General features: G+C 57.6%; 3 protein-coding genes across 4 annotated transcripts; 2 read left to right on the forward strand and 1 right to left on the reverse strand.

The window, feature by feature from the left end:
* Nucleotides 1-325: 325 nt before the first annotated feature.
* Nucleotides 326-6,049, forward strand: ECHS1 (enoyl-CoA hydratase, short chain 1). Its single transcript, XM_068951133.1, has 8 exons — nt 326-451; nt 3,530-3,727; nt 4,088-4,215; nt 4,358-4,457; nt 4,741-4,845; nt 4,960-5,079; nt 5,529-5,596; nt 5,681-6,049. The coding sequence occupies exons 1-8, from the start codon at nt 346-348 to the stop codon at nt 5,744-5,746; spliced, it is 891 nt and encodes a 296-aa protein (XP_068807234.1). The 5' UTR covers nt 326-345; the 3' UTR covers nt 5,747-6,049.
* A 767-nt stretch (nt 6,050-6,816) lies between these two features.
* On the reverse strand, nt 6,817-9,923 carry PRAP1 (proline rich acidic protein 1). Its single transcript, XM_068951134.1, has 6 exons — nt 9,890-9,923; nt 9,288-9,477; nt 8,772-8,826; nt 8,339-8,397; nt 7,211-7,314; nt 6,817-7,131 (listed from the first exon to the last, which is right to left on the reverse strand). Exons 1-6 carry the CDS (start codon nt 9,906-9,908, stop codon nt 6,965-6,967), a joined length of 594 nt encoding a protein of 197 aa, XP_068807235.1. The 5' UTR covers nt 9,909-9,923; the 3' UTR covers nt 6,817-6,964.
* A 453-nt stretch (nt 9,924-10,376) lies between these two features.
* CALY (calcyon neuron specific vesicular protein) lies at nt 10,377-21,996 on the forward strand. 2 transcript variants are annotated; one of them, XM_068951135.1, is made up of 5 exons: nt 10,377-10,447; nt 14,568-14,714; nt 16,508-16,627; nt 19,937-20,050; nt 20,888-21,996. In XM_068951135.1, the coding sequence occupies exons 2-5, from the start codon at nt 14,583-14,585 to the stop codon at nt 21,089-21,091; spliced, it is 570 nt and encodes a 189-aa protein (XP_068807236.1). In that variant the 5' UTR covers nt 10,377-10,447; nt 14,568-14,582; the 3' UTR covers nt 21,092-21,996. The 2 variants fall into 2 exon arrangements, with proteins under 2 accessions (XP_068807236.1, XP_009681491.1); XM_009683196.2 differs by lacking the exon at nt 10,377-10,447 and adding an exon at nt 10,589-10,971.
* The last annotated feature ends 479 nt before the right edge of the window (nt 21,997-22,475 follow it).

The raw sequence follows: 22,475 nt of genomic DNA on the forward strand, positions 1-22,475 counted from the left end.
TCTACCCATCCAGCATCTCCCCTGGGGGCTCGAACCGCGATAGACGAGGAGCAAAGAGGACTCCCAAAGCCATTCCGGTTCCTGCTGCAAGACCCCCCCTACCCCCACCCCCACGGTGGCACAGCCGCCCCCTTGCCCGCGCAGGGTAGCTAATGCGCTGCCCTCAAAGCCTCCCCCGAGCCCAGAGCCTCGGCTGCCCGGAGCCCGCAGGCCGCTGCCCCGCGGGGCGCAACGCAGGAGCGCGGCGCGGGGGCGCGCGGCTGCGGCAGGGGGCGGGGCGGGGGCGGGGCCGTCTCGGCCAATGGGCGCGGGGCGGGGCGGGGCGGGGCCGTTCCGCGCTCCGCCATGGCCGCCGCGCTGCGCGCGCTCCTCCGTCCCGCCGCCGCCGCCGCCGCCGCCGCGCGCCGCCGCGCGCTCCCCCCCCGCCCCGGAGCTCGGGCCTGCAGCGCCGGTGAGCGTGGGGCACCGGGACGGGTCCCGGGGGGCGGGGCGGCGCCCTGCGTGGGATCCGGGCACCGTGCACAGGCCCGGCACCGTGCACCGGCGTCCCGGAACGGTGCACGGGCCTGGCACCGTGTATCACGGTCCCAGCGCCATGCACCGGGGTCCCGGAACCGTGCACAGGCCTGGCCCCGTGCCCCGGGGTCCCTGCACCATGCGTAGGCCCTGGCGTTGTGCACCGAGGTGCCGGCAGCACGCGTTAGCCTGCACCGTGCAGTCGGTTGCCAGCACTGTGCATGGGCCTGGCACCATGCACGGGGATCCCGGCACTTTGCACCAGTGCACCACTGTGCCCTGCGCGCAGAGGGCTGTGCATGGGCCTGGCACCATGCACCGGGATCCCGGCACCTTGCCCCGGTGCAGCGCTGTGCCCTGTGCGCAGAGGGCTGTGCATGGGCCTGGCACCATGCACGGGGATCCCGGCACTTTGCACCAGTGCACCACTGTGCCCTGCGCGCAGAGGGCTGTGCATGGGCCTGGCACCATGCACGGGGATCCTGGCACCTTGCCCTGGTGCAGCACTGTGCCCTGTGCGCAGAGGGCTGTGCATGGGCCTGGCACCATGCACGGGGATCCCGGCACCTTGCCCCGGTGCAGCGCTGTGCCCTGTGCACAGAGGGCTGTGCATGGGCCTGGCACCATGCACGGGGATCCCGGCACCTTGCCCTGGTGCAGCACTGTGCCCTGTGCGCAGAGGGCTGTGCATGGGCCTGGCACCATGCACGGGGATCCCGGCACCTTGCACCAGTGCAGCACTGTGCCCTGCGCGCAGAGGGCTGTGCATGGGCCTGGCACCATGCACCGGGATCCCGGCACCTTGCCCCGGTGCAGCGCTGTGCCCTGTGCGCAGAGGGCTGTGCATGGGCCTGGCACCATGCACGGGGATCCCGGCACCTTGCCCCGGTGCAGCACTGTGCCCTGTGCGCAGAGGGCTGTGCATGGGCCTGGCACCATGCACGGGGATCCCGGCACCTTGCCCCGGTGCAGCACTGTGCCCTGTGCGCAGAGGGCTGTGCATGGGCCTGGCACCATGCACGGGGATCCTGGCACCTTGCCCCGGTGCAGCACTGTGCCCTGTGCGCAGAGGGCTGTGCATGGGCCTGGCACCATGCACGGGGATCCTGGCACCTTGCCCCGGTGCAGCGCCGTGCCCTGTGTGCAGAGGGCTGTGCATGGGCCTGGCACCATGCACGGGGATCCTGGCACCTTGCACCAGTGCAGCACTGTGCCCTGTGCGCAGAGGGCTGTGCATGGGCCTGGCACCATGCACGGGGATCCTGGCACTTTGCACCAGTGCACCACTGTGCCCTGTGCGCAGAGGGCTGTGCATGGGCCTGGCACCATGCACGGGGATCCCGGCACCTTGCACCAGTGCAGCACTGTGCCCTGCGCGCAGAGGGCTGTGCATGGGCCTGGCACCATGCACCGGGATCCCGGCACCTTGCCCCGGTGCAGCGCTGTGCCCTGTGCGCAGAGGGCTGTGCATGGGCCTGGCACCATGCACGGGGATCCCGGCACCTTGCCCCGGTGCAGCACTGTGCCCTGTGCGCAGAGGGCTGTGCATGGGCCTGGCACCATGCACGGGGATCCCGGCACCTTGCCCCGGTGCAGCACTGTGCCCTGTGCGCAGAGGGCTGTGCATGGGCCTGGCACCATGCACGGGGATCCTGGCACCTTGCCCCGGTGCAGCACTGTGCCCTGTGCGCAGAGGGCTGTGCATGGGCCTGGCACCATGCACGGGGATCCTGGCACCTTGCCCCGGTGCAGCGCCGTGCCCTGTGTGCAGAGGGCTGTGCATGGGCCTGGCACCATGCACGGGGATCCTGGCACCTTGCACCAGTGCAGCACTGTGCCCTGTGCGCAGAGGGCTGTGCATGGGCCTGGCACCATGCACGGGGATCCTGGCACTTTGCACCAGTGCACCACTGTGCCCTGTGCGCAGAGGGCTGTGCATGGGCCTGGCACCATGCACGGGGATCCCGGCACCTTGCACCAGTGCAGCGCCGTGCCCTGTGTGCAGAGGGCTGTGCATGGGCCTGGCACCATGCACGGGGATCCTGGCACCTTGCACCAGTGCAGCACTGTGCCCTGTGCGCAGAGGGCTGTGCATGGGCCTGGCACCATGCACGGGGATCCCGGCACCATGCCCCAGTGCAGCGCTGTGCCCTGTGCGCAGAGGGCTGTGCATGGGCCTGGCACCATGCACGGGGATCCCGGCACCATGCCCCAGTGCAGCACTGTGCCCTGTGTGTGGAGGGCTGTGCATGGGCCTGGCACCTTGCACCAGTGCAGCGCTGTGCCCTGCGCGCAGAGGGCTGTGCATGGGCCTGGCACCATGCACGGGGATCCCAGCTCTGTGCATGGACCGTGCACGAGGATCCAGCACCCAGCACAGGCCCTGCACAGGACGATCGTCAGGACTGAGCCTGCCCCAGCCAGGGTTGTGCCAGGAATTGTCCCTGCAAGCAAAGGGTGCCAGGTTGAAGTCACTGGACTGAAATCCTGCCCCCAGCTGTGACCTTTAGCAAAGTCCCACCACTCTGAAGGTTGCCTTAAAGCAGCACGCCTCGGCGCTGCAGCAGCCCTGGGTGCATATTTAGTCAGCTCTGAGATAACTCCATTAATAACCTTTAAAATTTCAGGTGTGGAATCATTTGGGAATCTTCAGTAACTGTTAAATTAACGTTTGGTGTTAAATCATCTGATAATCTGAGCAAGGTTTAAATCAGAAGCTACCTTTATTGGGATAATCTAATCTTAAATCAATATTGAATCTAATAATAACCTCATCTAGTTCATTATTACCAGGTAAATCAGATCATCTTAAATGCTAGCGTTTGACATTAAATCCTTTCGTACTTCTCATTCCAGTTGGTAGTGGAAGGGTCACTTAGTTATCATGATAATATCAAATTAGTAGAAATTAAAGCAGTTTGTTGATCATATTCGATTAGTGCCACGAGCTACATTTATGTGGATCTTAAGTCAGCTGCTAATTTTACCCTTGGGTTATCGCTGGCTGTGGCAGGCACCCCGTTCCAGTACATCGTGGTGCAGAAGAAGGGGGCGAAGCAGGACGTGGGCCTGATCCAGCTGAACCGGCCGCAGGCCCTCAACGCCCTCTGCGATGGGCTCATGCAGGAGTTGCGGCGGGCGCTGGACGCCTTCGAGGGCGACCCGCAGGTGGGAGCCATCGTCATCACCGGCAGCGAGAAGGCCTTCGCAGGTAGCACAGGCGCAGATCCCATTACCTTTGCCACCGCCGGAGCGAAGCTCAGCGCAGCTCCCGAGGAGGGCCAGGCGGTTTTATTTTTGACCGAAACATTTTCTCTGCCGTGCCTTCCTCCTGCTGCACCCCCCAGCTCGCACGGTGCCCTGTCCCCTGGTCCGGCAGTGCTGCTTGGGGCAGCACAGAGGACGTGCGATGCCATGTAGCGCATCCTCATCACCTCCCTGGGGTCCTTCTTACCCGTCTGAATGTTCTCTTAGGGATCTAACTTTTTTGGAACGCCTTCAGGGAATGTCAGGTGGGGATTTTTTACTGCTCCAAACCACTGAGGGGGTCTGACAGCATCTCTCTTTGCAGCTGGTGCTGATATAAAGGAGATGCAGAGCAAAACTTACCAGCAGTGTTACAGTGGTGGCTTCCTCGCCAACTGGGACAGAGTGTCTTCAGTCCGCAAACCGGTCATAGCAGCTGTGAATGGTTACGCGGTGAGTCCTATGTGGGCACATTCCCAGAAAGGACTCCGTTGTGTCCCCCGACCCAGTTCTAGGGTCTGCGGTTGCAGCTGCTTTGGCCTCAGCGCGGGGGCGCCTGTTCCCAGCTCCTGACCCCCGTCTCTCCCTTCCCAAGCTTGGTGGTGGGTGCGAGCTGGCCATGATGTGCGATATCATTTACGCCGGGGAGAAAGCACAGTTTGGACAACCAGAAATCCTGCTGGGAACCATTCCAGGTAACCCCACAGGGGGGAAGCACCTCTGTGCGCTGCCCCATCTGCAAGGGGAAGAGCCGTGCTGGGGCTTGGATGAGCCGTCCTGCTGATGGAGGTGCAAACAGCACCTGGCCATGGTGTTAAAATGCCATTAAGCCCAGCTTTCATGGGCAATCTGGCCCAGAGTGGCACGTGGCTTTGACCGAAATGCCAGAGCGTTGCGGGTATGATGCAGGGCTGGCCCGGTGCCTGGCATCAGGGCCTCTCTTTACAGAGCTGATGGCTGTTCCCTAATTCACTTCAGGAGCTGGTGGGACGCAGAGGCTGACCAGGGCCGTAGGGAAGTCGCTCGCAATGGAAATGGTCCTCACCGGAGACAGGATCTCCGCACAGGAGGCGAAGGAAGCAGGTAGGAGCCCAGCTGGTTCCCCCTGAGCCCCCCGGCCCAGCAGGGTTGGGTGTCCAGGCACTGCTGGGATGAGGGGAGCCATATGCCCCATAATCTCTCCACCATCCTTTTTAGGTCTTGTCAGCAAGATCTTCCCAGTGGAGAAGCTGCTAGAAGCGGCCATCAGCTGCGGGGAGAAGATTGCTGGCAATTCAAAGCTGGTGACAGCCATTGCGAAGGAGTCTGTCAATGCAGGTACCAGCACGGGCTGGGCGGATTTGGGGATGCTGAGGGCTTTGGGTGCCATGACCGATGCGTGCTGTGGCGAGTCCATGGCAAGCTTGGAAACACCAACTCCCTAGGCTCACAAGCAGAGCTGGAGATGCTGGAACAAGTGCTGCGATGCATGCAAGCATCAGACCATCGCTCACCATCCCAAAGATGCACGGGGAGCATTGGTGCGCATGAACACTTCATAGGGCACATGCCGAGGAGCTTCCTGGCCACAAGCCAAGGGCTTGAGTTTGTCCAGAGGTGGCTCCAGCCACGTCAGTGTTTGTGGGGTCGCCTCTGATGGGCTCTTGCTTTGAGTCACTGAGATGTGATGCAGCCAGGGGGATGAAGGGGTTTGGGGTGCGGTTGGGACTCTTTCACGTTGGGGTGGGCAAGCAGAGTTTCCTCCCGGCTTGTCTCCTGTTCCTCAGCCTTCGAGATGACGCTGGCAGAGGGGAACAGGACGGAGAAGAGACTCTTCTACGCCACCTTTGCCACTGTGAGTATCTGCCTGGCCCCACGAGCAGGGTGTGGGTGGGAGCAGGGCCGCCGCAGCACGCTGAGCTTCTCCCTCTCCTCGCAGAACGACCGGAGGGAAGGGATGACTGCGTTCGTGGAGAAGCGGAAGGCAAACTTCACTGACAGCTGAACTCTGCGGGGCCTGTGTGTCCCTGGGGTGTCCTGGCCAGCACAGGACAGGGACAGCCATCCCTTTTGTCCCCTCAGACACCAGCTGCTCAGCGGTCATCACAACATGCCTCCTTACCTGACCCACGTGCCTAATTAGGGGTGTCTCTGCCAGATGTGCTGCCCCGCCAGAAAGGGGCATAGCTCCCCAGCGCTGTGCAACACGGAGCAGCTGGGGACCTGGCAGCGGCTGATGCCTTTCCTTCAGTGAGATGATCTGAATCAGGGTTCGGCTTGTGATTGCTATTAAAAGGCTTTCCTGGCACTGCGGGGGGTTTTGGCTTCCTTGCTGGCAGATCAAACAGGCGTAGCTCCCTTGAGCTGGGAGATTTGGGGGTTTGCCGCTCACTGAACCCCTCACTGTACTGCTCTCCCACCGAGGCCAGGCAAGAGCAGCCCCGTTGTGGTCTAGACTCATGCGTCCCTGGTGAAGGACATTCTGCAGCACTTTCCCAGCCTGCTTGTGCCTGGCAGGGGTGGTCTCCATCCTTTGGCCGTTACCAGGGTCTTCATGGCAGGGGTACCCTTTCCCCATGGGATGGGGTTTTCCCAGGGACCCTTGCCCAGTCTGGTGTATGCCCCTGTGTAAAGTGGTAAGTCAAAGCCCAATGTTAGTCCAACATCTATCCAATGAGTTTGCCTGGCCTCAGCCCACCCTTCAGAGAGCTGGCAAGCAGAGGTGGATGATCCCTCAGCATAGGCTGAAGTGAGGCCAGGGTGATGGGGTGAGCGGCAGCCAACCATGGCAGCGACTGTGGGGAAGAGAGCCTGTGTCAGCACCCCTTCTCCTCCCCCATGGTCCCTGCAGCATGGTGGCACCCCGAGCCATCATCTTCCCACCCCATTGGCTGGCAGGTCACAGCTACAGCGGGCTGCTCAAGGCCATGTGCAGGTGAATCTGGGCAATCCTTGAAGATGGCGATCCCCCAGATTTTGAGATCCTGTTACAGAGGAGTGTCAGTGCCACTGAGATGAAGCACAGTGATGCTCTACCTAGACAGGTTTCCAGCAGAAATGAGGAGACAGCTGGGATGAGGAGCAGAGACTGAAGTTTATCGAAGGGGTTTGAAGGCTAGGTAGGGAGATGAGAGATCTCCCTGAGGAAACCCAGGGCTGCGGAGAGAAGCTGGGGCAGCTCAGACCCCCCTTTTATTATCCCAGGCAGTCATATCTCCTCCACTCAGCTGTGGTAGATATGGTCCCGGTCTTCTTCTGGGCCACTCTGCACGTTGTGGAACAGAGCTGGGCGCTGCACATGCGCTGCATCTTCAACAGCATTGTCTTCAGGATGGTGGAGGTGGTCGCGGTCCTCTTCTGGCCCTTCCATGGCCTGGGCTCCGAGGGGGCCTGGAGGAGACAGAGACTCAAAATGGGGTGGGTAGCCAGAGGGAGCCAGGCACAGGGGCAGAGACTCCAGCAGGCTTACCTCTCCAGCCTTGGGCATCGCTGGAGAAGACCTTTATCCCTGGTTCCACATCTTCAGTTATCTCACCCTCTTCTGGAGGCTCGACAGCTTTTATGCCCAGGATGCTGGAAGAAGGAAACAAAAATAGCCGATTCCTGTCGTCTCCTTTGCACATGGATCGGTTCTCCCGCCCTGGCCAGCTGCCGACAGAGCCAGCCCAGAGATCTGGCAAGCACCCAGCAGTGGGTGCTCTGCAAACCCAGCCCTCAGCCAGGGCACCAGAGACACGTGCATGGACCACTGCAGATTGGGGGGTCCCTACCTGCAATGCTCTGTCCAGGTTTGACCCCCAGTGCAAGAGGCACAAGGAGATCTTGGTGAGGCCTCGCGCAGGCTGCCAAGCTGGTCAGGACCTGGAGCCCCTGACCCATGAGGAGATAAGAGGGAGCTGGGCTTGTTGGCTCTGGCCACAGGGAGGCCTGGGGGGTCTGCAAGCAGCCCCCGCCCGTGGGACGGGCAGGGACAAAGGGGCCGGGCAGGGCCTAACCCTTCTCAGCTGTGGCAGCTTTGCCATGCAAAAGGCATAGATTCTGCAGAAAGGCACTTGCTGAGGGAGGCCTGATGAGCAATTTGCAAGGTGTTTCCAGTACCCATGCATCCCCTTTAACTGGTTTTGCCTTGCAAGGTAAGCTCTTAGGACTTAGTCTAACTGATCCAGCTGGCTAATTTTGCTGCTTATCCTCTGAACAGGCTGGATCTGTACTAACTGATAAAACACCAGGGCTCGCTTTTCTTAAAGACCTCACCATGGTACACAGGTACCACAGGAGCAGCATTTTTAGCATGCTGCAAACAAAGGACAAATAGCCATAACTTTAAAATCAGAGAATGTGGGTGATTTATGGGGAAAACATGAGCTGGGAGCCCCTTATATTTTTGGGATACAAAGCAGTGAGAAAATTGTTTCCCCCCTGAAATGCTTTGAGAATATGTGCTGGGTTTGGGTTTTGTTGGTTGGTTTTTACAAACCAGACCTGCCCCTACTTCAAATTTGGGGTATTTTCCCTTTTAAAAGTGGCACTGGGCCCCGATATGGCACCGAAGGTGCAAGGAGAGGGGTTTGCTTGCCCTGGCTCCAGCGCCTCTTACATTTCCTTGATCAAAGCCAGCCTGGCAGGCAGCTGCTTTTCCCTGGTGTTGCTCAGAGCCTGCAAGGAGAGAAATGAGGAAAGCTGGAGTTGTGAGCCAGTCTCCTGGCCTCTCAGAGGAAAGCTGTGCTTCCCCTGTCTCAGCTGGACTCTGTCCAAAACTGTCTCCTGCCCCAGGGACAGGAACCACACACGGTGCTGGGGTGTGTTGCACACGGGATCTCCCCATGCCCCGATACCAGGTCCTTGGGTTTGTGCCCGAGTCTGCCATGTTAGGAGAGTTCGGAGATACTTATCACACCAGTACGTTGCGAAGTCCTCAGGCTTCAAGCCCCCACACTTCTGGATGCAAGCAGAGTGGGCGGACACTGGCCATGGGGCGCTGGGACATGGGACCGGGCAGCACAACCGAGAGGAGCTCGGTGCAACCTTACCTGGGTGCCCCCAGGGACTTGCAGGAGGAGAGCTGCGCCCACGAGGACAGCGAAGCTGCGGAGACACACGGGATTTGTTTTGGCAGAGGTCTGCGAAGCCGCATCAGCAGTACCTGTGCCCGCCCTGCCTGCCCGCACCCACCGTGCCTGCCGTCCCCCCGGTGCCAGGGTGCGCACGAGGGGTGCGCTTCCCACCAGGAGCCTGGCCTGGCCGGCCAACAATGCCTCTTGGGTCTCCCCTTTTCCAGAGCCCCGGGGCTCGGCCTTGGGCTGGCAGGCAACGCCGGAGGCCTCTGTCCCAGCCCTGGCCGCTGCCCAGACAGCGCAGCTCTGCTCCCTCGGAGGCTGCCGCCGGGAGCAGAGCCGCCGCTGCGGCCTTGCTGGCCGCCAGCCCGAGACGCGGGGGCAGCTGGGGCTGCCCAGTGCCTCGCCGCCCCCCTGCACGGCCCACGGGGGGCCGTGAGGACTCGGCTCCAGCCTGCCAAGACCCGTCCAGGCCAGAGCCGCGGGCCTTACCGCTTCATGGCTCGGCTGCTCGGCAGACTCTGGCCCTGCACGGACGCGTGGAGACTCCTCACCCTTCGCCGCGGGCAAAGGGCAGCACCGGGCGCAAAGGGCTGGTGGGGCGGCTGCTGGCAGGACGCGGTCACGCTTGGCCTGCCGCAGCGGGGCGCGTCAGGGGCCGTTCGTCCTTCCCCTTGGCTTTCTAGAGGAAGCGCCGCGTGTATTGTGAACAGCGTTCCCCCAGCGAGCAGCCCGTCTCTTTTACTTACCAGATGCCCCCATAAATATTTTAGGAACTGCGCTAACCGGAAAGGGCAAATGCATTAACTGGACAACGTTAGGCCTTGAGCAAAGCATACGATATGCCTGTGACCGCGCCTCAAACGCTGCCCGACCTCCCAGGGCACCTGCGCATGAATATGTACGAAGAAATCCCAGTTCCTGTTTACGGCCTGTTTTAACATTAATATTTAGCCGCTTGCAGGGTTTAACGAGAGCTTGAGAAAACGATTTGGCTTTTTGTTTGGCGGGGGGGGGGGCGGTATTTCTCCGTCAAATGCAGCGCGTGGATGTGCCCCCCACCCCTGTAAAGCCCAACGGAGGTTCAGACTCACTGCAGGCACCGGGCGGCATTTTGTGCAAGGAAGAGTTTCTCTCCGAGTTTTTAGAGCCGTTTTAGGTCAGTGACGCGTTTTTAGGCGTTTTAAAACTCCCATTAGTTCATGAACAAAATTTGGGCTTCCTGAGAGTTAGGCTTCTACTTCAAATAGGCCCTAAAGAGGCATCAATTCTTTGGCCGCCTTGTCCGGTGGCTTTTATTGCGCGGGACAGTTAACGTGAGGCTTTTCCTCTGGGGATGTTTCACGGCCCCGGGGGCGTTTTCTGACCAACGCGGCGATTTAACCCCGGCTCAGCGGGGCAGCTACAAGCAGAGCACCCAGCACTGGCCGCTCCCCCGCTCCCTTGTTTACACCCTCGGCGGCCTCAGCCGCGCGCAGCCCGCCGCTCCGCGCCCTGCCGCCTTACTGAGAAACCGGGTAACCGCCGCGGCGCGCGCAGCCCCCCTCACAGCGCGGGGCGGGGCGGGGCGCGCGTGCGGCGTTGCCGGGCAACGAGGGCCGCGGGGCGGGGCGGGCGCAGCCCTGCAGGCAGCGCGGCGGCGGCGGCGGCGGGTGAGTGCGGGCCGGGAGGGGGCTCCGCGGGGGGAGCCGGGCCGGGGCCGGGGCCGGGCCGACCTCCCCCCCCCCGCCCACAACGCGCCACTCGCCGAGGCTGTGCGAGATTCCCCACGGTGGCCTCTCCCCGCCCACTGCGGCACCGCTCGCGGGGCGGCGAGGTGCGGGGGCCGCTGTGCCGCCCCCCACCCCGGCCGGCAGCGCCGCCGCCGTCTCCTTCAGGGCGTCCTGGGCACCGCCGCGCCGCGGGCCCGCCGGAGCCGCGCCGCTGGTGGGGACGGGCCCTTGGGGTTGCAGCCGGGAAAGGGGGGCGCGTTGGAGGGGCGGGAGAGGCTGCGTGGAGACGTGGATGGCGATGGGCGTGAGAGGATCCAGCCGAAGCCCACCTGCCCGGGGCGAGGAGAGAGAGGAGAGAGGCCCTGAGGCTGGCTTCCAGCTAATGCAGCCCTCAAAGGACTTGAGCCTCTGCTTTCTGCAGAAATAAGGCTCTCAACTTCAAACCTTGCTGGGGAAAGCAATGTGTAAGTGTCCTCTGCGCTGCTGGGAGAAGGTGCTGTGGGGCTGGAGGGGTGGTGGGCTGTGGGAAGGGACAGCCCTGTGGGGCTGCAGGCCCTTAGCGAAACCCTGCCCGGGGCTGGGGAGCCTTCACTGCTGCCTGTGGTGGCTGCGTGGGAAGGCTGTATGCGGCCGAGGGCTGTCGGGGCACTTGTAACTGCAAAAACATGTGCTAAAGCCCTTTCAGAGGAGATACGCTTACCCAAGTGGCTTCTCTTGAGGCTGAGGAGTGACAGGGGTGCTCTTTTTTCACCCCCAAAACTGCATGGCAGGGTTGTCGTGCACCTGGTTCAGCATCAGCCAAAGCAAACCCATGTGAAAGCGTCCTGGGATGCTGGTGCGACGGTGCCTGCCTTTGAGCCACTTGATATAAGCGGCCTTGGCAGGCTTGCTGGCAAGGTGGAAACCGAGGCTGACTTTTGGCTTGTGACCATTGTGCATCATTTGAAAGCCTTGCAGTGAAAGTAGGGGAGCTAGAAAACCCAGGGCATGTTTGACTCGGGTTTTAGGCAAGGGATCAAATATCGCTATCAGAGCTCAGATCCTCCACTCCAGCACTAGATCCCAAGCTGCCTAAGACTGTCAGTATTTTGCCTGGTGTCAAGGAGTATTAATAAGTAAAGCCTGGGAAAAGTGCCTTTTAGCACTGAACAAGGAGCTTTGTTAGAATAAGGTGTCCTGGATAAAGTAAGAGACTGGTTGGCTTTGCTGCTGCTCAGGATCCCCCAGTTTGAAGAGCTAGATCGTTGGTCCTAGCATAAAGCGGCCCTGCAGATTTCTGAGAGTGCAGTGCGTAGGAAGATGTACCCTGCAACCTTCATGCGGGAAAGGAGGAGATGGTCTAGATGCAAGGCTTGTCCCCATTAGAAAAGCATTGTGCATGGTGTAAGTGGCCAGAACGATGCTGTAACCGCTGCAGCTGCAGTGGTCAAAGACTGTAAGAGAGGCTGGCTTTGTAGAGGAAGGCAGTACCCAGTACCTACTGGTACAGGTAGAAGTACTGGTGAAGCTGCAAGCCCACAGGAGTTTTCTCAGGAGCAGCAAAAGCAAAGTAAGTCAGCTTGGATAAACCTAGTAAAAAGAGATGATTCCTCTCCAGCTCGTTCAGTGGTGTGGGGATCTGTGATGTGATGGGGGTCGGCCATGAAGTGGCTGTGCGTGTGCAGGCAGCAGCTGCAACCCTGGCCTTCCACGTGTGTGTGCCATGGCTGCCCTCTCGTGCTGGATGCCCCGTGGAAACTCCGGCCGCGCTTCCCACGAATCTGCAGGCTGCGTGCGTGGTTGCTTGAACCCCTTGCTCCCACCTTCCTTGGCCTTCCCATAGCCCTATGTGCTGCTGGTTTAGGCTACAGCTTGATGAGGTTAGGATTCCTTTATTTTGAAGTCTGCCATTAGCTCTCCTGGTTGCAGAGCAAAGCTTAAAAGAACCAAGCAGAGCCTGATGATCCCAGAGTGGGTCCATGCATTCCTGGCAGGGCTGCGTTTAGCAGGCAAGGAGGGCCGTCTTTGCAGGAGGATATGCTGTACGTTCGTTCCTGATCCTGCACACCAACAGCCCACGCTCAATTGCCTGGAGACAGAGCTGGTTTTGCTGGCGTGTGTTTTTGTGGGAGTTTCTGGGGAGGAGATCTGGACTTCAGTTGTCTTCCTTCTCATTTGAGGAGGCTCAGTAGGAATAGGGTCTGTTGTGCCTGTATTTACATGCTGTGGTGATGGCTACTTGCTGCCTGCTGATGTCTAATTGTCTTAGCTGGTCCATCTTGCTTTGCACCATGCAGTTTAAGGGGACAGTTTGCAGTCATTGTAGATGGGCATCAGATCCCTCACAGAGGTGAAAGCATCTTGTGCAGAGACAAGGAAAAGGAACAACCCCTAGCCTGCCGTGGTCCCTGTTCCCTCTAACCTTTCTGGGTTACAGCAGTGCCCGGGGAGGCAGATGAGGTTGCTATATGCCTGTGCCATCCTCAGAGAGCAATGCGAGAGATGAAATGGCTTGCAGCGTATCCCCACCTTTGCTTGGCTGCAGTATCCAATGAGATTGGTAATACTTCCTTTCTGGCTGTGTGCGGCTGGTGGACCTGTGACTTCTCTGCCCAGCAGCTTGAGGCTCTTGGGTCCCGTCGGTAGGACTGGGGGAGCCCAGGCTGTCTTTGGTAATAGTGAGATCCGAGCAGGGCAAAACTGGCACAGGTGCTTTGGCCAGATATGCCTGCCACTCTGCAAGTTGGTTGCAAGTTGCATCTTGTTCCAGTCTCATCCTTGAACAGTCTTCCATCATCACACGCTCTCGTGTGGCTCTCCTGCAACGTAAACCACCTACGCAGAGGCTAATGAATGAATTTAATGCTTTCAGTCACAAAACTGTATGCTGATCCCTAGGAGATAAGCTTTGGAAGTGCAGGGCAGTCTAAATTGTTCGCTGTTGTCTTGTGTGCAAGACAAGGCTTCTTGCTTGGCTTAGGATGGCATCCTTCATTACATGGGGAGAGACACCCGAAAAGGAGCCCCTAGTCCATGCATCCCAATAGGTTTTACAGGTCGTTTCCTGTGCCTTTACCATGAGAAGGGCGTTAATGCATGGGTGTGCGTGCTGTTGGCAGGCAGGCTCTAGGTACGCGGCTCTGTGCCAGTGAACGCAAACGCGTGAGCTGCAGCTTTTGAACCTGCAGTTTCTGTGAGAAAAATTGCTCCCTGAGAAGTCAGCAAGGAGGACTGTGGTTGCTGCAGAGTGAATCCCTCGTAAGACTTAATCCCAGCCTGGGAAAGGACTTTTCCATCCAGTAGAAGTGTTGAATCTGGGGATCAGGGTTGTCCTCTGCTTTGACCCTCAGGTACAGCAGCTTGTCTCTGAATAAGGCAGAATATTTGAGAAGAGAAGAGGGGACTGCTTATAAAACTGATTGTCTCTTTCTTTGACTCGATATTTTTCCTTCTCCCCCCCCTTCTTATTTTTGTGCGTGAAATTTTTGCAGCAAGCCACAGCTCTGACTCCCCTAGGGAAAGATCCCCAGGGCTCTTAGGATTTAAACTTGTGTCTTCCCATAGTAGTGTGCCATTAGACAGCCTATCACCTTCTGTGGCCATGCAGTGATGGGAATGGGTGGGTTAAGCACTGCCTTTCATGGAGGAGACTGCCTGCAGGCCAGACAGAAGCAAGTTCCCAGCAGCAGCTCTACAGTCCGAACGCTCAGGGACCCAAGTGTTGTTTAGGGGCATGCCCAAAGGGCAGGCCAGGAGCATGGCACTCAGACGTATGGAGAAGGAAGTTTGGTGCATCAGGCACTCCCCTGCAGTTTAGCATCGCAGGTGGAGATGGAGCATTTCTGTTCAGCCCAGGAATTGTGCCTTTTTCTGGCCCAGTTCAGAGTGTGCGTTTCTGAGCTCTGGGCGAGTGACTGAGGTTCGCGCAGTGCTTTTCCGCTTGGCACCCCAGCATTGGTCCTGGAGGGCTTTCTTCAGGGCTTGGCCAAGTCACAAGAGCAGCAGGCCTGAGGAAGCCTGCTGGGTCTTGATGTGGCTGCAAGGATCAGAGCTGATCAGCCGTGTCCTCCTTCTCTTGCAGCGCTATACCTCGGCCATGGTGAAGCTGGGTGCCAGTGTCTCTGAGAAGCCTGAAAAGGAGCAGCACGAAGGTGGTGATGACTTCGATAATGTTCCCTTGATAACCCCGCTGGATGCTGGCCAGCTGCAGCAGCCTTTCCCAGACAAGGTAGGCACAAGCCGTGCCCTGTGGTGGCTAGTGTGCTTCATCAGTGCTAGCTTTGCTTGGCCACAGGGTGGTGGGGTGGCGGCTTCTTCCTTCCAGGTCCTGCTAGACCATGCTGATACAGATGTGCTCAGGTCATGTCTTGCACTGTTCTACAGTCTTATGCAGTACACAGGAACCTCTCGTGGGCTGGCAGGAAAGGGGAAAACAGTTTTTATCTGTTAAAGATCCCTGTTCTCAAGGGAATGTGAATATTGTTTTCCAAGATTCCCTTGGAAATGGATGCCTGTGTGTGCATGCACATTTCTGTATGTATGTGCCTGCCATGTATTTATGTGCTGGTCTATGTCTGCATCTGTATCCTTTTTACTGCATACATTTGCATGTGCGGTGTGCACACTGTGCCTAATTGATGCATGTTTGTGCTTTACGTGTGTCCAGGCATGTGGTACACATCTGTGTGGCACATGTCATGCATGATTGTGTGCATGTATGCCACATACAGGTGCAGGTGTTTACTGTGCTTGTGTGCGTTTTCTCTGCCTGTTATGTGTGCTCCAGATTTGTGTATGTTGTACACTTGTGTGCATGTGTGTGTTTTGTGTGCAGGTATGTGCCATACATCTGTGTATATGCATGTACTGTGCTTGTAAATATCTTGTGCCATGTCTGCATGCTTGCCTGTTAACCCATGCATATGCTGAGCGTATGTACCCGCGGTGTGCACTTGCAGGTGTATCATGCCTGTGTGTGCAGGTGTGTTATGCCTGTGTGTGTGCATGCTATACTTGTCCTATGTGCATACATGTTAGTGTTGCATTTGCCTGTGCATGTGCTATGTGTTCTTTTGCAGGTGTGTGCATGCCTGTGTATGTGTGCGTGGGATGTGGCATTAGTGAGAGAGGCTTCACTGGTTCCCTAGGGCAAAGCCGAGTCTATGCTGAAGCAATCTGACCTCTCTGCACCACTGAGGCCAGAATCGCCCTGTAGCTCTCTCTGCTCCCAGGTTTGCAGGTATGTGGGGAAGTGCCAGGTGGTTTCTTCAATGCACCCTCAGTGAGGGAGCAGAACTAAGATCTGCAATTTGTTGCTGCTGCAGGCAGCACTGGGGTCTGGTCCTCCCTTCAGAGCAATTCCTTTCTGCTAAGCAGGTTGTTGCTGGTCGGTGTAAGTCAGTGCATGCAAGACAGAGCAGTGCTTCTAGTTGAACCATCTGCAGACTGCTGACGTGGGCTGGGAGCAATGGCCCAGTGCTTGGGAGGGAAGCAGGAGATCCTATGCAGTCAGCATACCCAGACTAGATAGGCTTCATCTCTCCAGTGCCGTGGCCTTATGCCTGACCTGTTCTGTCTAATGTGAAGAGTGGGGGGACACAGCCTGCTTTTTAGTCTCCTTTGTGCAAAGGCCGCAGTCAGTGACCTGCTGTTGTTACCACTGTCCAGATCTCCACAGGCACCTCAGGCTTGCCTGTCACTCTAATAAATTTTCATGGGCAGTCCCTCTTCCTGCAGGTTGCATCTTTTCAACCTCTGCACCATGCAGCCCTGCATGTGGGGTCAGACATACCCCACAGTTTTGGGGGTGCAATGAGGATTGCAGGGGGCAGGATCTAGAGCGTGCTAGAGCAGTGCTGGGAACTTGCCACTTGGACCCCCAGGTCCATCCCCAGAGCCTTGTAAGGCTAGGCACATCTGACAAATGCATGCCATTCTAGGGGTCGTTGCTGGGTAACTCCACCCTCTCCTGCCTGGCAGTGATATTGCTCGCTAGTTTCTCACTAGTTTTCCCTTTTTCAGATGATTGTCAAGACCCGGACAGAATATAAGCTCCAGCAGCAGCAGCAGAGGAAGTTGTACATCCCAGGGATTAAAAAGCTGAATGTAAATCTCTATGATGAAGTATCAGAAAAAGTCAAGGTAATTCACATCCCTCTCTGCACCCACAAGTGCTTTCCCTACAGGGGTTGACAACCAAAGGTTTTCCCTTGCGCAGGTATGCCTATACACAGCAAGTCTGCTGCTACCTGTGAAGCCGCAGCCCCCTTCCACTAAAGGAGAAGGGCCAGTGTCCCATCAGCACTGGCAGTTACTTGTGGGCGCTGGAAAATAAGCCACTGAGCTGAAATGGGGAAAGGGTCTGTACTGCAAGCCAGGAGAGAGATTTTCCCTCGCACATGCGTGTGTCTTGACAGTCAGGTGGAGATTTCAGCCCCAGGCTGGGCGGGGAGGGCACTTGCAGCTGCAAGTTGTCCTTGTGAAGAGACGGGGGGCTTACTGGCTCTGCAGGGAGGAGAACATCCTGAGGAGGGGACATAAGACCTGTCAGAAGCAGTGGCACTGGGGCAGAACGTGCCCCCATGACGACAATCTGGGAGGACGGCATTGCCGAGGGAGGTCTTGGGCAGCACCACGCTCTGTGCAGGGAAGTCTGCTCTGCCACGTGCCCTTCTTAGCCTGATAGGCTTTTGGTGTGGTTGATCCAGGCAATGCAGTTGTTGGGTCTCCTGGCCAGGGAGACGTGCAAAGCAAGATTTGGCTCTGTTTCCTGCTGCCTTCCAAATGAGCTGATCTGGCTGCACTGGCTCACCCGGCAGCCTCTGCCCTCTTGATAGGGAAGGTGCAGGTGGCAGCCTCCTGTCAGCCCTGCAGCCTGGGTAATTGATAGGACCAATTAGCCCAGAGTCTTCCCTTCCCCACTCATTTTTAATGTCTGTTGCATTTTTACACCCTGATTTGCTCGGAGCAAAGCCCTTTCGGCTCCCCGCCTTGGCTGAACTTCCACCTCTGGAGTTTTTTCCACCTCTTCAGCACATGGCTAATTCTCCCTGTTCTCAGCATCCCTGGGGCATGCGTCCTGTCCCACCCATCCACCCTCCAAGCATGAATAATAGACAAATCGCTTTTGCCAAGGCTGCTGCTTGCTGTGAATTTGCTATCATAGCCAGGCTCAGGCTGGAGGCATTCCTGGATGAGGGTCTCCAGTCTGACCTCAGCTCACAGCAAGGCCAATGCCACAGCTACAGCATGTTGCTCAGGGCCCTGTCCAGGCGAGTATGGGTGGTCTCTGAGGATGGAGATCCCTCATCGCTCTGGGCCCTGACCTAGAGGGCAGCGCTCACCTGGGGAAGGACGATTTCCTTATGGCCAGCTGGGATTTCCCAGCTGTTGCGGCTTGTGCTGATGCCTCTGGTGCTTTTGCTGTGCCCCTCTGAGCAGAATCTGGCTGTGTTGTCTCTGTAACCCCTTTGGGCAGTAGAAGGTGCAGTTGGATCCCCCTTCACCTTCTCCTCTCCTGGCTGAACAAGCCCAGTTCCCGCATCCTCTCCTCCTATCCCCTGGCCTCCAGCCCCACCATCGCTGTGGCCCCGCACTGGACTCACTCCAGTTTGTGGATGTCTCCCTTGTAATAGGGACCCAAAACTGGACACAGTATCCAGATGTGGCCTCACTGAGCAGAGCAGAGGGAATAACCCCTTCCCTAAGCTTGCTGGATGTGCTCTTGCTACCCCAGCCCTGGAGGGGTCTGGCCTTCCCTGCTGCCAGGGTGCACTGCTCACTATGCTGTGTTTTGCCTGAGGACCCCACAGCCCTTGTCTGCAGAGCTCCTCCCTCAGTCAGTCCCAAGCCTGTCCCTGTGCATGGGGCTGCCCTGTCCTGGGGCAAGGCTTTGCCTTTCTCCTTGCTGAACTTGGTGGATTTTCCACTGGCCGATTCCCCCCTCTGCCTCTGGCAGAGTCCCCCTGGTTGGCCTCTATAGCCTTTGAGACCTCTTTGTGCCTGTGAACATAGCCCTGTGACTCTCAAGCCGCTCTGGATTGTTGGAGGAACAGCAGCTGTGGCAAAGCAGAAACAGCGAGGAAGATGCAGCTGGGCAGGGGGCTCCAGTGCCTGGTGTCCCTGTGTGGGCTCCTGGCTGGCGGAGCCAGCAGTGACCACTGGTCTCCTGGGATTTCATTTGGGAAAGGCTGACATTTCCTCTGCGTGGTGCGAGCAGATCTGAATTGCCTGCAGCTGCCAGCAGCACCTGGGGCAAGCAGTGAAGCTTGGCTGCAGGTTACAGGCAGGATCCTCCTTTCATTGCTCAGGACAGAGCTAGGGGATCACAAAGCACTTGGGTGAGGGGTTTTGCCAGTATGCAGGCAGTGGAGAAGCCTGGCTGGGGCTTTGCCCCCCTACCTGGGGTAGGCTGAGCCCTCACATTTTGTGGCACAAGAAACAGCTGCTGTGCCGCTTGTATTTCATAGCCCAAGTCATGTTCAAAATGACAGCCTCAGCTTACAAAACTAGCCCAGGCAGGCAGGACAGGCAAAGAGCTCTTTCCAAGGCTGCTGTTTTCCTGATGTTCCCTGGATGTGGCCTGAGCCTAGCACCTTGCAACACATTGCTGGCAGTGGGGAGAGAGGCCAGGTGTAGAAAAAACATTTCTGTCTACTGAGGCAGTATTACTTGTCCCTTTTTTCAGAGACCAGCATGGCAGCCTCCTGTTCATGACCTGTTCCTCTGGAAAGGGAGGCAGCCTCAGAGGACTTCCTCTGCTTTGAATCCCTCTTGCCAAGCCAACACTGAGCTACTGATCAGCATCTGGCCAGGGCTGCTCACATCACGGCCCTTACAGCCATCACAGTTTGTGCTAGGCCGTGTGATGCTGCAATGATGTGACCCTGTCCCCACCAAGGGCAGGGTGACACTTGGGCATCTGGAGCCTCATTTTGCCTAGGGACTGGCTCGTGGATTAACCCCGCCTTGGGGTGCTCTGCCTGCACCTGAAGTAATACTGCCAAAGGATGCTCTGGTCCCTCCTGTTTTTCATGTTGGTTTAAGCAGTGAGTGGGAATTGTTGCCCTTTTTCCTGCCCCATCTCTCAGGCCTGGAACATCCACACCAACACAATATGGACAGCAGTGAGGATAGCTTAGCTTTTTGGGGTAGAATATGCCCTCATGTCCGTTTTGTGCAATGCCGCTCGCACAGGGAGAGGAGACTGAGCGGAAGTTGGATGAGTCTAGCAAGGTATACAGTGAGCGTCACAGCTGAGAGCTAAGAGATCTGAGCTGGATATATTTTTAGGTGCATGAGGTGCAGAAGAATTTGAGCCAGGCAGGGTAGCATACAGAAGGGATAGCCCAGAGCTCATGGGCTGTGCTTGCAGCTGGATCGATCTCCCCCATCTCTTCCTGTCTTGTGCCTGACTGCGCTCCTGGACTCCCTTCCTTTCTATCCCTGCAGCTGACGGGGCTTATTCTTGTCACAATGGCATTCCTTGCCTGCCTCCTCATGCTCGTCATGTACAAGGCCTTGTGGTATGATCAGCTGAGCTGCCCTGAGGGCTTCGTGTTCAAGGTAAGGTGGGCGCGTGGTCCTGAGGGCTGGTGAACTCTTTCCAACAGCCCTGTTTGAACAATGCCATCCTGACCCCAGCCTGCCGGCTTAGAGGGATTCAGACTGCTCCCTTCAGGACTGGCACAGCTTCTGCACCGGCAGCCTCAAACCCAGTCCTTTCTCCTGAATGACATTTGTTGAGGCTGTGACATAAGTGTGACAGAGAGCTGGACCCAGCCTACTAGATCAAACTCCATGCCACGTTGCCTCTTCCTTGGGACATCTCTGCCCATGGAGAACCAGCTGGAGGCCCCATCAAACATCTCATCTGCAAAGGCCCCCTTGAGGAGGAGTGATGGGAGAATGGTGGGCCTTGCACTTTGTCTTGTAGGGCCTGTGGGCACCATGAACTGCCCCAACCCCACAGCTGAACTGGGGAGGGAGTGCTTGGCCTATGCAGGGTGGGCAGACACAGCCTGGAGGGGAGTGTGGCCCCTCAGCGGTCTTGGCTCACTCCTCTGGGGCCACAGGAGAGGGAAGAAGCCCCGGGGTCTCACCAAGGGTAGCCAGGTCTTACCTGACCTTGTTGAGCGTGCAGGGACGCAGACGTCCCTGCCGTTGGCATTGCTGCTGGCTTGGAGGTGGGAACCAGCCTGATTGCCGTGTTGTGGTGGTGGATGTGGTAGGTGAGGATGAGCGATGGATGCTCCCAGAGCCATCATGGGAGAACATGAAGGCTGAGCTGGGCCCCAGGACACCCACGAAATGCTCATGCCAGGGCTGCTTGTGTGCAAGGTGTCTGCAGGCAGTCAGGCTCTTTCCAGCTGCTGCCTCCTGCTTTCCTCTTCTCCTCCACAGCACAAGCGCTGCAACCCAGCAGTCCTAGAGATGTACTACTCGGAGCAGGAGACCGGACCTCAGGGAAGTCTCTACATGGCCATCAACCATTTCAGTCAAGGCAAGAAGAGCATCCCAGATCTGCCATCCCCATGGATGCCAGCAGTTAGTGCCCTGAAAGAGGCTGAGAATGGCAAAGAAGCGATAGGAAGCCATCAGGAATAGGGCAGGGCTCTAGCACACTCGCCAGCTCTTGCTCCACAGGGCGTAACCCAGTCAACACCAGTCCTGTTTCCAAAACCAAGCATGCAAAAGACAGCCCTGAGTGGGTGTGGGGCTGGGTTTGTTGTGTCCTGTGGGATCTCATTGTTTCCCCACTTGTCTCCCATCAGTCGGAACAGCGTTGTCCAAATGGTTATTGCTTACATTTTCCCTGTTTGTGTCTGTAGCTGCCAGAAGGCAGGATCACGCCACAGAAACCCTCTGCTGCTCATGGTTTTCAGCTTCTCCATGGACCATTTGAACAGACTGAATTGTAGCCCTCCCTTGCCGAGTGCCAGGGCTACCTGTGTCTGACAGCCACTTTCAGCTGTGAGCACCAGGAGGACCATTCATCAAAAGCATTGCTTCAGTTTTGCTTCTTCTCTTTTGGGCATCACAGCTGCTGGTTGTCCGAGACAAGGAGAGGGGAGATGCAAGCTCTGGGAAGGCCAGGGTTACAGCAGCCCTTTGCAGCTGAGCCTGTTGATGCTGCTGTATAGAGACAGCAGATGTTAACATGCCCTGCATTTTACTTTGAGCCCTTTGCTGATCTCATTTGAGAAAGCCGTTGTGAACTGCAAGGCTAAAACTGACTCCATTTACTTCCAGTGCTTCTGGATAGGGTCTTGTCTTGTTTTATTCAGCGCCTTAAAGTGCGTATCCTGTGGCTGGCATGACCTTGTGTTTGCCCCTCTGCATTTCGGCTGCTGCAGTAATGCAATGGTGCTTCTCCCACACCGTGTATTTCTCTAAAAATTGTGATCCTTGCCTCAAGGTGAGCTCTAGCAGGTTTTTTGAAGAGCCGAAAGGAATGTGATGATGGGCTGCTTTTCTGTAAGCAACAATAAATGTGTGTTCTTGTCCCAACACATTTGTCTTTCTGCCAGGTGTATCCCCCTGACCTGTATTCCCGTTAGCACCACTGACTCCTTCCAGCAGAGCATGTCTGCTCGCTGATCTCAGCCTCTGGGGGGAGCGCAATGCAGCTGCTGATCCTGTCCACCTTCAGGACCAGGTTCTTGCTCAAGACCTTGCTATGCCTGCTGTGGTCCCACAACCCTGTGTCCCTTGGTGAGTCACTGCAGCCTGGATGCAAGCAGATGTGCTCAGTTCCTGGCATCACAGTGGTTGTATGCTTCAAGGCCTTTTTTGCGGGGGGATCATGCCCGTATGGCAGGTGAGGAAGCAGAGTGACAGGAGCTGACACGACCTCCTGGGAAAAGTCCCAGTGCCCTCTGTGAAATCTCACTATCCCCTTGCATCTGCGTGCTGGTACTTGGAGTGCTTTTCTGCCTTGCTCAAAGACAACACCTATGTTGCTGCATATGCACAGATTTGGGTTCCTTTT

Source organism: Struthio camelus, chromosome 7, assembly GCF_040807025.1.
Source record: "Struthio camelus isolate bStrCam1 chromosome 7, bStrCam1.hap1, whole genome shotgun sequence".
Classification (NCBI taxonomy): domain Eukaryota; kingdom Metazoa; phylum Chordata; class Aves; order Struthioniformes; family Struthionidae; genus Struthio; species Struthio camelus.

Excerpts from the sequence above, each read along its gene's own strand:
- CALY (XM_068951135.1), top strand. The coding sequence starts at position 14,583 with ATGGTGAAGCTGGGTGCCAGTGTCTCTGAGAAGCCTGAAAAGGAGCAG. Across the intron at positions 16,628-19,936 it reads AAGTATCAGAAAAAGTCAAG|CTGACGGGGCTTATTCTTGT; the intron begins GTAATTCACATC and ends CTATCCCTGCAG. Across the intron at positions 20,051-20,887 it reads CTGAGGGCTTCGTGTTCAAG|CACAAGCGCTGCAACCCAGC; the intron begins GTAAGGTGGGCG and ends TCTCCTCCACAG.
- ECHS1 (XM_068951133.1), top strand. The coding sequence starts at position 346 with ATGGCCGCCGCGCTGCGCGCGCTCCTCCGTCCCGCCGCCGCCGCCGCC. Across the intron at positions 5,080-5,528 it reads GAAGGAGTCTGTCAATGCAG|CCTTCGAGATGACGCTGGCA; the intron begins GTACCAGCACGG and ends CCTGTTCCTCAG. Across the intron at positions 5,597-5,680 it reads TCTACGCCACCTTTGCCACT|AACGACCGGAGGGAAGGGAT; the intron begins GTGAGTATCTGC and ends CTCTCCTCGCAG.
- PRAP1 (XM_068951134.1), bottom strand. Across the intron at positions 8,827-9,287 it reads AGCAGCCGAGCCATGAAGCG|CTTCGCTGTCCTCGTGGGCG; the intron begins GTAAGGCCCGCG and ends GTGTCTCCGCAG. Across the intron at positions 7,315-8,338 it reads CTGGCTTTGATCAAGGAAAT|CATCCTGGGCATAAAAGCTG; the intron begins GTAAGAGGCGCT and ends TCCTTCTTCCAG.